Source organism: Crocuta crocuta, unplaced genomic scaffold (genome assembly GCF_008692635.1).
Source record: "Crocuta crocuta isolate KB4526 unplaced genomic scaffold, BGI_CrCroc_1.0 scaffold50, whole genome shotgun sequence".
In the NCBI taxonomy this organism is placed as follows: Eukaryota; Metazoa; Chordata; class Mammalia; order Carnivora; family Hyaenidae; genus Crocuta; species Crocuta crocuta.
The window spans coordinates 5,882,831-5,895,261 of NW_027527428.1; the positions used below are offsets into that span (position 1 = coordinate 5,882,831).

Consider the following 12,431-nt stretch of genomic DNA (forward strand, 5'->3'; position numbering starts at 1 on the left):
TGAAAATAAATAAATAAACATTTTTTAAAAAGGGGGGGGAGGAGAAAGACAGAATCAAAACTACCATTTCCGTCACGCATGACCCGCCTGTATCTTAGTTCTCGCTAAACTTCTAAAACTACCTTAATTATTTGTAAAACAGGGCAGGGAGGGTGGAGGTTTTATGATTGTGATTTCAGTTCACATGTCTGCCTCCACCGAGGCCGGGGGCCCGGTCCGCCTCACCCTTGTCTGGAGGCCCCTTACACAGAGCTGGGCCTACCCAGGCTCGTCCACACTTCAGGGAATTGTCACTTCAGACAGAATTCTCTAACCTAGTGCTGAACCCCCCTAACATCCCTGGCGTCTCAGAAAGGCCCCAGGGGGACGCCTGAGGGGCTCAGTTAAGCGTCCGACTTCTGCTCAGGTCATGATCTCACAGTCGTGGGTTTGAGCCCCGCGTCGGGCTCTGTGCTGACAGCTCAGGGCCTGGAGCCTGTTTCAGATTCTGTGTCTCCCTCTCTCTCTGACCCTCCCCTGCTCTCTCTCTCTCTCCCGCTCAGAAATAAATAAAACATTAAAAAAAAAAAAAAAGAAAGGCCCCAGGATTCCAGGGTCTCTCTCTTTTTCAAGTTTTACTTGTAGAAACATACACATAACACGAAATTCACCTTCACGCTGCTGGGCAACTGATCTCCAGAAGGCTGTCGTCGTCCCCAAGTGAAACCCTGTCCCCACGAAACACTGACGCCCTCCCCCAGCCTCTGCTGCCCCCTCCTGCGTTCTGTCTCTGTGCATCCGACGGCTCTGGGAGCCTCACGTAAATGGAAGCCTACACTATTTGTCCTTCTGTGACTGGCTGATTCCAACGGGCACCGTGCCCTCCTGGTCCATCCACACCGCAGCAGGGGTCAGGACGTCCCTCCTGCTTCAGGCTGTGCGTGGGCAGACCCTCACCCGGCGACGGGTACCCGCCTGGCTTCTGTGTTTTAGCGCTTGTGAACTGCCGCTATGAACACAGGCGTGCAAGTATCCGCCCTGGCCCGTCATTCAGGGAACCTGCCTGCCTCCCTCCTTCCCTCCCTCATTCATTCATTCCAGACACTCAAACTCAGAATCACAGAGAAGGTGACAAGTGGTTCGGCAGAAGAATCCCAAAAGGCTCTGCCTGGGGCTGCGGAGGAGAGCTCCCAAGTTGGGGGGATGGGGGTGGGGCTCCTCCTCCAGCTAAGGAGGGAAGCAGGGGTCCCCAGACACTGGGGACCCAGCACACAGGTCCCGGAAGGCCTGCCTGAGAACCTGGGTCCTGTCCCTTCCGTGATGGAATCAGGAGAGGGATGGGAACGTTCTTGCTTTTATTTATAAAACTTTAGAGGAAACTGAAATCTTTTTCCGGGAGAAAACCCTGGCGAAGTTACAGGCTGCGTCACTCGGGGGGCTGAGATCCCGGGCACGCGGGCGTCAGCACGTGNGGTCTCTTCAGGGACCTCACCCTGCAAGGCCATCCCTGCTCTTTAAGACAAACTGTCCCCACGGCCCCAAGCCCTCCCCCCACAATCCTGGCGTCCAAAGAAGGTGGCCCACCCCGGGGCTCCCCTATCTCAGGATCCAGGAGGGAGGTCTGGGGGGAGGGGACAGGCTGCGAGGGAGGGGAGCACCCGGTGTCCCCAGGGAGCACTGCTGGCCCACACCACATAATCCTGTTAAAATATTAATCCTCATTTAGCTGGAGGCGAGGTGGCCGCTGAGATAAAGCTGCCGAGTGGTAATAAAAGGCAGCAGCAATTGATAAAGTGGATCGTGGCACTAATAAAATCCTGCTGTCGTGAAGGTCGGGTCAGGCCCCAATAATCGGGCACAACCAGCAGTGGGCAGGTCCCAGCCGCAGCGGCAGGGAGTGGGGGCGCCTCCCGCAACAGTGGGGGGTGCTCACCCTGGGGGGGGGGCTCAGTCAGACTCTCCAGCAGAGGGATGGAGGGAGGCTGATCCGCTCAGCGCCCCCTCCCCACGGCACCCCTGGACGGCAGCGGCCCTTTGGGAAGGAAGGGCCAGCCTCCGGCCACTGTCTCTCCCGGCTGGACCACCACCACATCGCAAAGATAGTGGCGCCTCCCGGAGGCGCCCCTGCTGAGCCCAGGCCTGTCTGCACACGTGGCCGCCGAGGGCCTCCCACTGCCCCCCAGATGCGTGTCCCGGGCTCATGGCTCAGGGCCCCCCAGGCACACGGGGAAGCCAGGGGGCTCACAGGGACCTCCCAGGATGACACAGCATCAGGGGCCAGATTCTTGGTTTGTTTCCTTCCTGAGGCCTGGGCTTCAGGGACGGCTGGATTACGACTTTGTTTTTTGTTTTTTGTTTTATTTTTATTTTTTTTTTATTTTTATTTATTTCTAGGAAAGAGAGAGACAGCGTGAGCAGGGGAGGGTCAGAGAGAGAGGGAGTCACAGACTGAAACAGGCTCCAGGCTCTGAGCTGGCCGTCAGCACAGAGCCCAACGCGGGGCTCGAACCCACGAACCGCGAGATCATGACCCAAGCGAAAGTCGGACGCTTAACCGACTAAGCCACTCAGGCGCCCCATGGATTACGACTTTGAAAGCAGTTTTCCAACACCGTGTAGCAGGGGCGCAGCCACAGCCTGCTCTTGGTCGCTAACATCGCCCGCCCAGAAAAGGAACCAGGCTCCTTGAGAAACGGCTGGTTCTGGGGCGGGGGCGGGAAATACGTGAGATGAACCTGGAGCAACGATGTGCTCAAAGAGACAGTCGTGGGGACACCAAAGGGACACAGGATCGAGTGACAGCTCCCGGTGGCCAGGGACGGGACGGCAAAACCCAACCAGGTAGCAGCGGTGTGTTATAGCCCCGTGTGAAATAAGTGCCGGTGAGTCTATACTGATGTAAATTATTGAATAGATTCACACGCAGGGAGAAGAGACAAACTTCCTGCTCAGAATTCCAAATAATTTCTGTAGAGACTCTTCCCCCAAGGAGGGAGGCGTGACCTCTCATTCCTGAAGCGGGGATGGCACACAGTGACCTTCCTTCCAAACAGCAGAGTAGGCAGAGAGAGAGTAAGAAAGAGACTATCTTGGCCAGGTGATCAAGGTCACACGGAGTTGAGTCACACTGATAGGATGTTCCCTTGATAAGATGTAATGTGAACAGACTTTATCTCTGTGCCCTTCCTCCCCAAAACCCCTAACACCCTGTCTAATCAAGAGAAAAACCACAGATAATCCCGATGGAGGGAAATTCTACAAAACCCCTGACCAGCACTCCTCAAAACCGTCAATGTCCTCAGAAACAAGGCAAGTCTGAGAAACTATCTCACCCAAGAGGGACATGGGAGACAGGAAGGTGACATATGGGATCCTTGAACAGAGAGGACGGTAAGGCGAGTACTGAGGAAATCTGAGTAGAATACGGACTTGGCAATCCTGAATCGAAGAACAACTTACGAATATTGCTCATGTGTTATGCAAATACACCACAGAATGTAAGACGTGACTAACAGAGAAGGCCAAGGAGAGGGTACATGCGAACTCCCTCTTTGCCATGTTTCCATAAGCCTAAAATTGTCATCACCTGGGCGGCTCAGTCGGTTAGGCGTCCGACTTCGGCTCAGGTCATGATCTCACGGTTCGTGGGTTTGAGCCCCACATCGGGCTCTATGCTGACCATTCAGAGCCTGAAGCCTGCTTCAGATTCTGTGTCTGCCTCTCCCCCGCTCATACTCTATCTCTCTCTCTCAAAAATGAAGAAACGTTAGGGGCGCCTGGGTGGCTTAGTTGGTTAAGCATCCGACTTTCGCTTAGGTCATGATCTCGCGGTTCGTGGCTTCGAGCCCCGCGTCGGGCTCTGTGCTGACTGCCAGCTCGGAGCCTGGAGCCTATTTTGGAGTCTGTGTCTCCCTCTCTCTCTGACCCTCCCCTGCTCACGCTGTCTCTCTCTCTCTCTCCTAGAAATAAAAATTAAAAAAAAAAAATGAAACGTTAACACAATTTTTTAAAAAGATGATAAAAAAAAGAGTTTATTGTAAAAAACGTTCCCCCTAACCAAAAATACTATCGACATTTGCATACATTTTCCCTCTAAGTGTATGTATTCACCCCCAAATACGGGTTCAGTGCCTCTTCTGGGCTGGCTCTATGACAGGCTCTGGGGCTACAACCATGAACAATATGGTCAGGCTTGCCTTCCGGGAGCTTCAGGACTACCATCTGCCTGAGGCATGACGAGTGCGCAGGAGAATGGGGAAAGTTACAAGCAGTAGATAAAAATGATCAATACCTATGAAGAGAAGATTCCAGAATACATGTGCCAAGACACATACACTGAAAGATACATGGGGGAGGTGCTTGGGGGCTCAGTGAAGCGTCTGACTTCAGCTCAGGTCATGATCTCATGGTTCGCGGGTTAGCGCCCCACGTCGGGCTCTGTGCTGACAGCTCAGAGCCTGGAACCTCCTTCAGATTCTGTGTCTCCCTCTCGCTGCCCCTCCCCTGCTCAGGCTTTGTCTCCTTCTCTCTCAAAAATAAATAAACATTTTTAAAAATCTTAAATAAAGTTTATATTAAAAAAGATCTGAAAAATGATTAAGCCCTAAGATTCAATGACCACCTGGGCCACTCGAGCAATGGTTAGAGAGGATGCATAGTCTGCACACAAGGGCAGAGAGGAGACTGTGACACGGAAAATCGCACTGCACACCTGTTAAGCACACAAACGGAATAAAAAGGAAAACCCCATGGAGACAGAGGGGCATAGGAGACCCCACAGTTCGTGGCTGGAGGGACCGGCAACTAACAACTAACTATGGCAATATGACCGTAAGGCCCAAGCAGCCTCGTCGAGGACCCCTGCCTAGGTGGCGTATCACAAGGAAATAATGTGAATGTGAAACGGCAAAGTCAGTGATCCTGACTTTATTATTTATAAAAATAGCTGCTCTATTTTTAAAAGCAGTCAACAGCCCCAAAGCCCGGCCAGAGGGCCCCAAGTGGCTGGCAAATCCACGCACAGACCTGGGTCAAAGCAGGGTTGGGGAGCTTCAGTTCAAGGATCGGCTCCTCCACCTGCTCCCTCTGCCTCGGTTTCCCCACACATAAAGTGAGGATATTAGGAACTCCTGCCTTCCAGAACTACCTGAAGCTTGAATGAGATCTTGGGTAAGTGGAGCCAATGCCCTGTTACTTCTGGTTACCGTCAGCTAATACACCCCCTTTTGGTTGAAGCGCGCTCTAGGAGGCCGCGGAAGGAAAAGGAAACTGATAGAAGGTGAGCCAGGAGATTCAGGAAAAAGAAAAAAAGCCTGCTGAGAAGTGGAGACCGGCAGAGAACAGAGCTTTCCCGCCATCGCCAGGCTAGACCCAGGCAGGGTGGGGGTGGGGGTGAGCAGGACCCTTGACTCCGCACCCCGACCGCGGGCGGGGTCAGCAGGAGAAAGTGCGCGAACAGGCGCTGGAGGCCTCCCTCGGCCGCACCCCGCACGCACCCGCCGCCAGGACCAGCGCGGGCCCCAAACCGCACCACGGCCGGGGCGGGCGGACCCCGCGTCCGGCCCGCTCCCCTCCCGCCTCCCCCCTGCCCCCGCAGCTCCCTGCCTGTCACGTCACCTCCCAGCTCAAAGCCAGCAAGGCCCCCCAGAGCCCGGGACTGGATCCCGCTGAGCCCGACAGAACCCCAAACAAGGACACAGAAGCGAGACGCGGCGCACGCAGGCTCCCGGCGAGGACGCAGCCGGGGAGCCCACGCTGCCCAGGACGCCCGCTCCCCTCGGGACACCCCAACTGCCAGGCCGGGAGCAGCGCCCACGCCCGGCTGCGGGACCCCGCGGGAGAGGCGCTCCCGATAGAAGAGGCCGGGGTGTCACATGACATTTTTCTTTCACCCCATTGGCCATAACAGAGTCACATGGTCAAACCTCGCTGAAGGGGATGCTGGGAAGTGTAGTCTTTATTCTTGGCGGCCATCTTACTCTGGAGGCCTGGAAGAACAGAACGTTGAAAGACCGGGGGCCTGAAACGCAGACCCCTCCAGGGCCTGCCCCTCTAGACTCTGGGCCGAACTCGCACCTCTTCCGCCTCTCTGCTCCGGGCAACCGCGGCACTTCTTCCCCTGCACGTCTGCCTCCCACCTGGAAGGCTTTCCTGCCCACTCTGTGGCCTAGATCCATCCCTTAGGCCTCCTCTGATGTCAGACCCACAGAGCAGCCTTCCTGGGCCTAGCACCCAACACGGGTGTAAATGAGACCCCACTGCTCTCTCCCAGGAAACCTGCACCCACTTGCACACAGCTGCCACGTCCAGCTGGGGCCCTGCCCCACGGGAGGGAAGGTGCCAGCAGCGACATACTCCCTGCAACTGCTATGGCCTGGCCCACCACTTGGCAGGCCTCCCATCAGCACTGGCCGTTGGAGCCCCTGCGGTGCGCCTGTCCGGGGTTCTCAGACTCCAGTGGACATGAGAACCCCCAAGGCCGGCTGCCGTGCGGGGATTCCTCCTCAGGGTGTGTTTCCGTAGGGTTCCGGGGGGGCTCAGGCATCTGCCCCTGGGGTCCCTGGGCCACACCTCAGAGGAGGCTCTGATGGCCTCCCTGGTGTCCGTGAGCTGGGACCTGCTTTGACAAGAACATCTTGGTGCTGCAGCCAAAGTCATGAGTAAGGCCCTCTGTTGCCAGGTTTGTAGATGAAGAAAATTCAGATCAGGGCGTAGCACTCTAGCGCCTCCACCCGGGCTGCCCCTGGGCACCCCCAACACGGGGCGGCCAACACGGAATGCTTGCTTCCCCTCCACCCTCCACCTCCGCTCTGACCTCAGCGCGCACCCGGCCCACCTGCCAAGGCAACACGAGATCAGTCTTGTCCTCCCCACGGCTCCCCTCCGCCCGCACGAGACGCGGGACCACCACAGCCCTGCCAGGCCCGGGCCCCGCCGCGCTGCCCGCCCCCCTGCCCCTCCCCAGCCGAGCGCTGCTCTCAGCCCCCCGCCTGCGTCCTCTTCGGGCGCCTCACTGTTTTACTGTTTCGCCTGCTCACTCGTTGTCTTTTGTGTGTCCCCAGCCAGAGCGGGGGGAGCCAGGAGCAGGGCTGCCTCCTCCACTCTGTGTCCCCGGAGCGGAGAATGTGCTTTGTAGGGACTGAGAGAGAGAGAGTCAGAGATGGAAACAGGGATGGGGGTGCACACCGAACTCAGGCGTCCCTCTTCCGCACGCACCCACCCCCACGAGCACAGGTACTGAGGGCGCCCCCTCTTCTGATGGCCTCCAGGAAGTCCGTGTCCGCGTGCCTGTGTGAGGTCCTGGGAAGCCCCGCGCCCGCAGCCCTGAGACCCGCGTACCCGAGCTCTCCCCAGCCTGCAGCCTGGAGGGACCCCACCAGTGCTCTGGGGTCAGGGCGAGCCGGGCACCGGGGGCGGGGGCGGCTAGGAGAGCTGGGGTGGGGACACGGGCCCCTCTGCTCCCCAGGCCTTGGGGACCCGTCCCCGTCCTCCCCATGAGGACACACGTGCCCGGGAGGGGAGGAGGACCCAGCCCAGGAGGCTGTGCCGGCAATAAAGGCGGACGCCGCGTGGGGCCGGGCCAGGTGGCAGGTAGGGTGACCCGGCCGCTTTCCAACACGCGGGGACACGCACAGTCTGGTGTTCACAGAGGCGCCGGCTGAGACCGCCCGGCCGACCCGGGGACTTTGCTCCTCAGCAGGAACGAGCCCGGACGCCTTCCTGTCTGGAAAGCCTGTCATGGGACACGGGGCTGTCCTCCTCGCCGTGGCCCTGGCCTCCCTCCTGGCTCCGGGGACGGGGGCTCCCGTCGGCAGGAAGGCCTCCCGGAATAAGCTGCTGCTGGTGTCCTTTGACGGCTTCCGCTGGAACTATGACCAGGACGTGGACACCCCCAACCTGGACGCCATGGCGCTGAGCGGGGTGAAGGCGCGCTACATGACGCCGGCCTTCGTCACCATGACCAGCCCCTGCCACTTCACCCTGGTCACTGGTGAGTATGGGCCTCCGGTGGGGCCTGGGGCTGGGGAGGGGGCTGAACGGCCAGGGGAGCCAACAGAGGGTACCCAGTGTACGCACAGAGCCCTGTCCCCCGGGGCGCCACACGGGGACAAAGGTGAGGCCCAGGAGGGGACACCATCACTGGGGAGACGCAGCACGGCCGGTGACAACGGATACAAGGCACAAAAATGCCCAGCCGTCTCGTTTTCAACAGTGACCCCAACCAAGGTGGCAACCTGGGAGGGCTTCTGGAGGTGGTGAGTGTGGCCGGGTTTCAGACAGGCAGGAGAGGTGAGCCCGAGGCTCCCTGTGGCCCCCGAGGTCCCCTCGAACCACCATCGCCCTATCGAGGCTGGAAGTCTAGAATGCAGGTGTCCGCAGAGGGACTCAAGGGGACCCTTCCTGCCGCTCCCAGCTTCCTGCCTGTCACCCCCGGCCCCAGCCGCTCCTCCCGCCCACCCTGACCCAGACTGCCCTCATCCTGACCTAACTCGTCACATCCAAAGAGACCCCGTCTCCAAGCAAGGGCACGTGCTGAGGCTCTGGGTGGACATGGCCTTGGAGGGGGGGCCCTGTTCCTTCCAGACGGCTCATCCTGATGCCAGCATTCTGTGTCCGCGGCTCCCGCTGCAAACCTCTGGTTCCCCCTTCTGCGCATCCCCCGTGTCCTCAGTAGATCACGGACGGGGACGCGGGGGAAGGGGGTCCACTCATCATCGTCCCGCTTGTGCCTTCTCAGCACCTGTGCGTGTGTTTCCTGTGCAAAAAGTGAGCTTCAGGAAACATCTCGTGGATGGAGCTCCGCTGGGTTCATTTAAACTTCCGCCTGGGATTCTGTGTTACGACTGGGCCATAGCTGTTTCATCAGCTCCCCGCCGGGAGCCATGTGGGGCCCTCCCAGGCTTTGCTAAAACCCAGGAGCTGCAAATGACATGCCCGCACGCGTGGGGGTTGCACTGTGCACACGCTGAACCACAGGATAAGTCATCGGCGCTGTGGGCAGAACCTCCGGGCTGGGGAGGACTTGCCTGGGGCCCCAAACCTGGGCTCCTGGGGGGCAGCGCGTGAGAAGGCCCACCCGCCTCCCTCCTTGCCTCTGCTGCCTCCTCCCCACAGGCAAATACATCGAGAACCACGGCGTGGTCCACAACATGTACTACAACACGACCAGCAAGGTGAAGCTCCCCTACCACGCCACGCTGGGCATCCAGAGGTGGTGGGACAATGGCAGCTTACCCATCTGGATCACAGCCCAGAGGCAGGTAACAGCCCCCCCAGACTGCCGTCGGGGGAGAGGGGAAGGGGGGGGCCAGGCCCAGAAAGACCGTGACCTTGGGAGACCCACGCAAGCCCACCCCTCCCCTGCCCTGGAGCCTGGGCTCCCAGAGCAGAGGGGTATCGAGCGGAGCCTCGGGCGCAGTGGGTGCCGGGTCGGGCGACCGTGGCCCTGCCCAGTCCTCCCCGGACCCCCAGGACAGAGCAGGATTGCTGCATCCTCCCTCCGGGAGGGAAAACTGCACCCCTGGACCCCCGGCCGTGGCAGACGGGTCCCCACAGGAAAAAGAATGTCGCTTGACAAAAAGGCACATAGCAGCCTGATGCCTTTCCCCTTCCGAGCTCCTCTCAGGGCTGGGCAGCTAACTTCCAGAGGGCGGAAAACAAAGGAAGAGGCAGATCGTGGGGCCGAGCTCAGGGAGCTCACCACCCTGCAATGTTCTGGGAGCTTCCTGGCCCCGGAGGCGTGGCTTCTAGTCTGCAAGGCCAAACGGACGTTTTCTCTTCTTTTTTTTTCACTTCTTATTTTTTTGAGAGAGAGACAGAGACAGCGTGAGCAGGGGAGGGTCAGAGAGGGAGACACAGAATCTGAAGACAGGCTCCAGGCTGTGAGCCGTCAGCACAGAGCCCGACGCAGGGCTCAAACCCACAAAGTGTGCGATCATGACCTGAGCCAAAGTGAGACGCCCAACGGACTGAACCCCCCAGGCGCCCCCAAACGACGTTTTCAAGATGAGCTTGGGATGAACCACCTTCTGGGCCGGGCTTCCACTCGGGTCGGAGTCCCTCCGCTCTGGAAGGAGCCCCTGGACGCCAGGCTCACCCGCAGAAAGCCGGGGCTGGGAGCCTGGCCTCTCGCGGCCAGGTGACAAGCAGGCAGGGCATTGCCCGGGCACGTGGTCGCGAGTTCAGTTGGATCTGGAGATAAGGCAGCAGTTGGTTTATGGAAAGGCAGATGGGCGGCTGGTTGGAGGCTAGAAGGGCAGGCAAGGGGACACAGGGCGAGGACCTGGGTAGGGAGCCGGCGGGGAGAGGCCGGGCTCCGGGCCAGAGGGGGGGGGGCCGTCCCCACAGCTCAGCCTCGGGGCAAGGGCCAGGGCCATAGCGATGATGAGGACACTGCATATCTGGGGACACGTTTATATCCACTATCTCACTAGTGCTGACCCACTGGGCACCTGCTGTCTCCTCTATAAAGTCGGTATCGGCCCTGGGAACAGAAGACTCGGGCAGGGGGAGGGCGGGGGAGACGCGCCGGCAGCAGGGACAGGCAGGTGCCAAGCCCAGGGAGACCCCTGCCTTTAACGCCACCTTCCCTGGCAGGGCCTAAAGACCGGCTCCTTCTTCTACCCCGGCGGGAACGTCACCTACCAGAACACGGCCGTGACGCTGAGCCGGAAGGAAGGCGCCCTGCACAACTACGGGGACGAGAAGGAGTGGAGGGCCAACATCGACGCGGTGATGCGGTGGTTCACGGAGGAGGGCCTGGACCTGGTCACGCTCTACTTCGGGGAGCCGGACTCCACCGGCCACAAGTACGGCCCCGAGTCCCAGCAGAGGAAGGACATGGTGATGCAGGTGGACAGGACCGTGGGCTACCTTCGGGACAGCATCAGGAGCAGCGGCCTGGAGGGCAGCCTCAACCTGATCATCACATCCGACCACGGCATGACCACCGTCCACAAGAAGGCCCAGGACCTGGTGGAGTTCCACAACTTCCCCAACTTCACCTTCAAGGACATCGAGTTTGAGCTCCTGGACTACGGGCCGAACGGGATGCTGGTGCCCAAGGAAGGGCTGCTGGAGCAGGTGTACGGCGTCCTCAAGGACGCCCACCCCAGACTCCACGTCTACAAGAAGGAGTCCTTCCCCGCCTCCCTGCACTATGCCAACAACCCCAGGATCACCCCCCTGCTCATGTTCAGTGACCCCGGCTACGTCATCCACGGGGTGAGCCACCCGCGGAGGCACGGGCTCCCTTGCTGGGCCACTGGTCTCCTTCTAGATCTGTGAGAAGCACCCCCTATCTCTCACTGGTCCCCAGGTTGAGGGGTGCTGGCTGCCACAGGGACACACTCATCACTATGCAATGGGAGTGTGTCCATACATTGTGTACGTGCGTGTACGTGTGTAAGATCTGTGTGTGCGCACACATGTACATGTGTGCGTGCGTGTGGGTGAAAGTGTGGGAAGACGGGCCTTCAGAAGTGAGGGAGAGATGAGGGCCATCAGCTGGGAGCACAGGATGCCAGGAGGGGAAGCCAGGTGCAGGCCGGGGGGAGGGGTCAGGAAGGGGGACACGGGTGTGCACAGGTGCCACCCCGTTTCCTTGGGGTCAGCGCCTACGTCATCAGGTCTTCACTGAGGCTCTCTCTTGGGCCACGGAGCTTTCGGGGCTCAGAATTCAGAGAACCTCTCCTGCCCCTACGTGTGAGCCCTTCCCAGGGCGCAGGGGTGCAGCCGGCAGCGCAGGCAGGGGTGAGCTCCGCATCCCAGCAGAGACTCAGGACCTTCCCTCCTCGGCAGAGAGTGAGCGTGCAGTTCAACAACGGGGAGCACGGCTTTCACAACGAGGCCATGGACATGAAGACCATCTTCCGGGCCGTGGGCCCCAGCTTCAAGAGGGGCCTAGAGGTGGAGCCCTTCGAGAGCGTCCACGTGTACGAGCTCATGTGCAAGCTGCTGGGCATCGTGCCCGAGGCCAACGACGGCTCCCTCAGGGTCCTGCTGCCCACGCTGCAGGACACCAGCACGGGGTCCCCGGGCACCGTGCCGCCCACGCCGCAGGACACCAGCACGGGGTCCCCGGGCACCGTGCCGCCCACGCCGCAGGACACCAGCACGGGGTCCCCGGGCACCGTGCCGCCCACGCCGCCCCCAGGTACGGTGCTGCCGGCCGCCTGCCCCTATTCCACTGCCAGGCACCTGTGAATGGGGACGGCCGTCAGCCATGCAGGGCCGCCTTCCCCCCGTCCTGACTCTGGAAGCATCTCAAGTCCCTAGAAGGGAGGGCGGGTGGACGTGAGCTGCCTCACCCAGGGGGGCAGGTGGTTTGCCCACAGCACGGGTGCCCCCTCCACCTTGGGCTCCTGGTGCACACCCTAACCCCCACCCTGACCCATCCCAGAGGCAAAGGTCACCTGGCAGCTGACAAGATGGCAGAGCCCAGCGGGGGGGGG

The 12,431-nt window shown here is 60.1% G+C and overlaps 1 protein-coding gene across 1 annotated transcript in view; it reads left to right on the plus strand.

Annotated features, from left to right (window-relative positions):
- Positions 1–7,716: 7,716 nt before the first annotated feature.
- ENPP7 (ectonucleotide pyrophosphatase/phosphodiesterase 7) overlaps positions 7,717–12,431 on the plus strand; it is a 12,898-nt gene continuing 8,183 nt past the window's right edge. Inside the window, exons 1-4 of the mRNA XM_077756370.1 lie at positions 7,717–7,969; positions 9,094–9,239; positions 10,576–11,202; positions 11,779–12,133. Of these exons, the coding sequence (XP_077612496.1) occupies positions 7,717–7,969; positions 9,094–9,239; positions 10,576–11,202; positions 11,779–12,133 (1,381 nt within the window). The remainder of the gene's footprint in view (positions 7,970–9,093; positions 9,240–10,575; positions 11,203–11,778; positions 12,134–12,431) is intronic.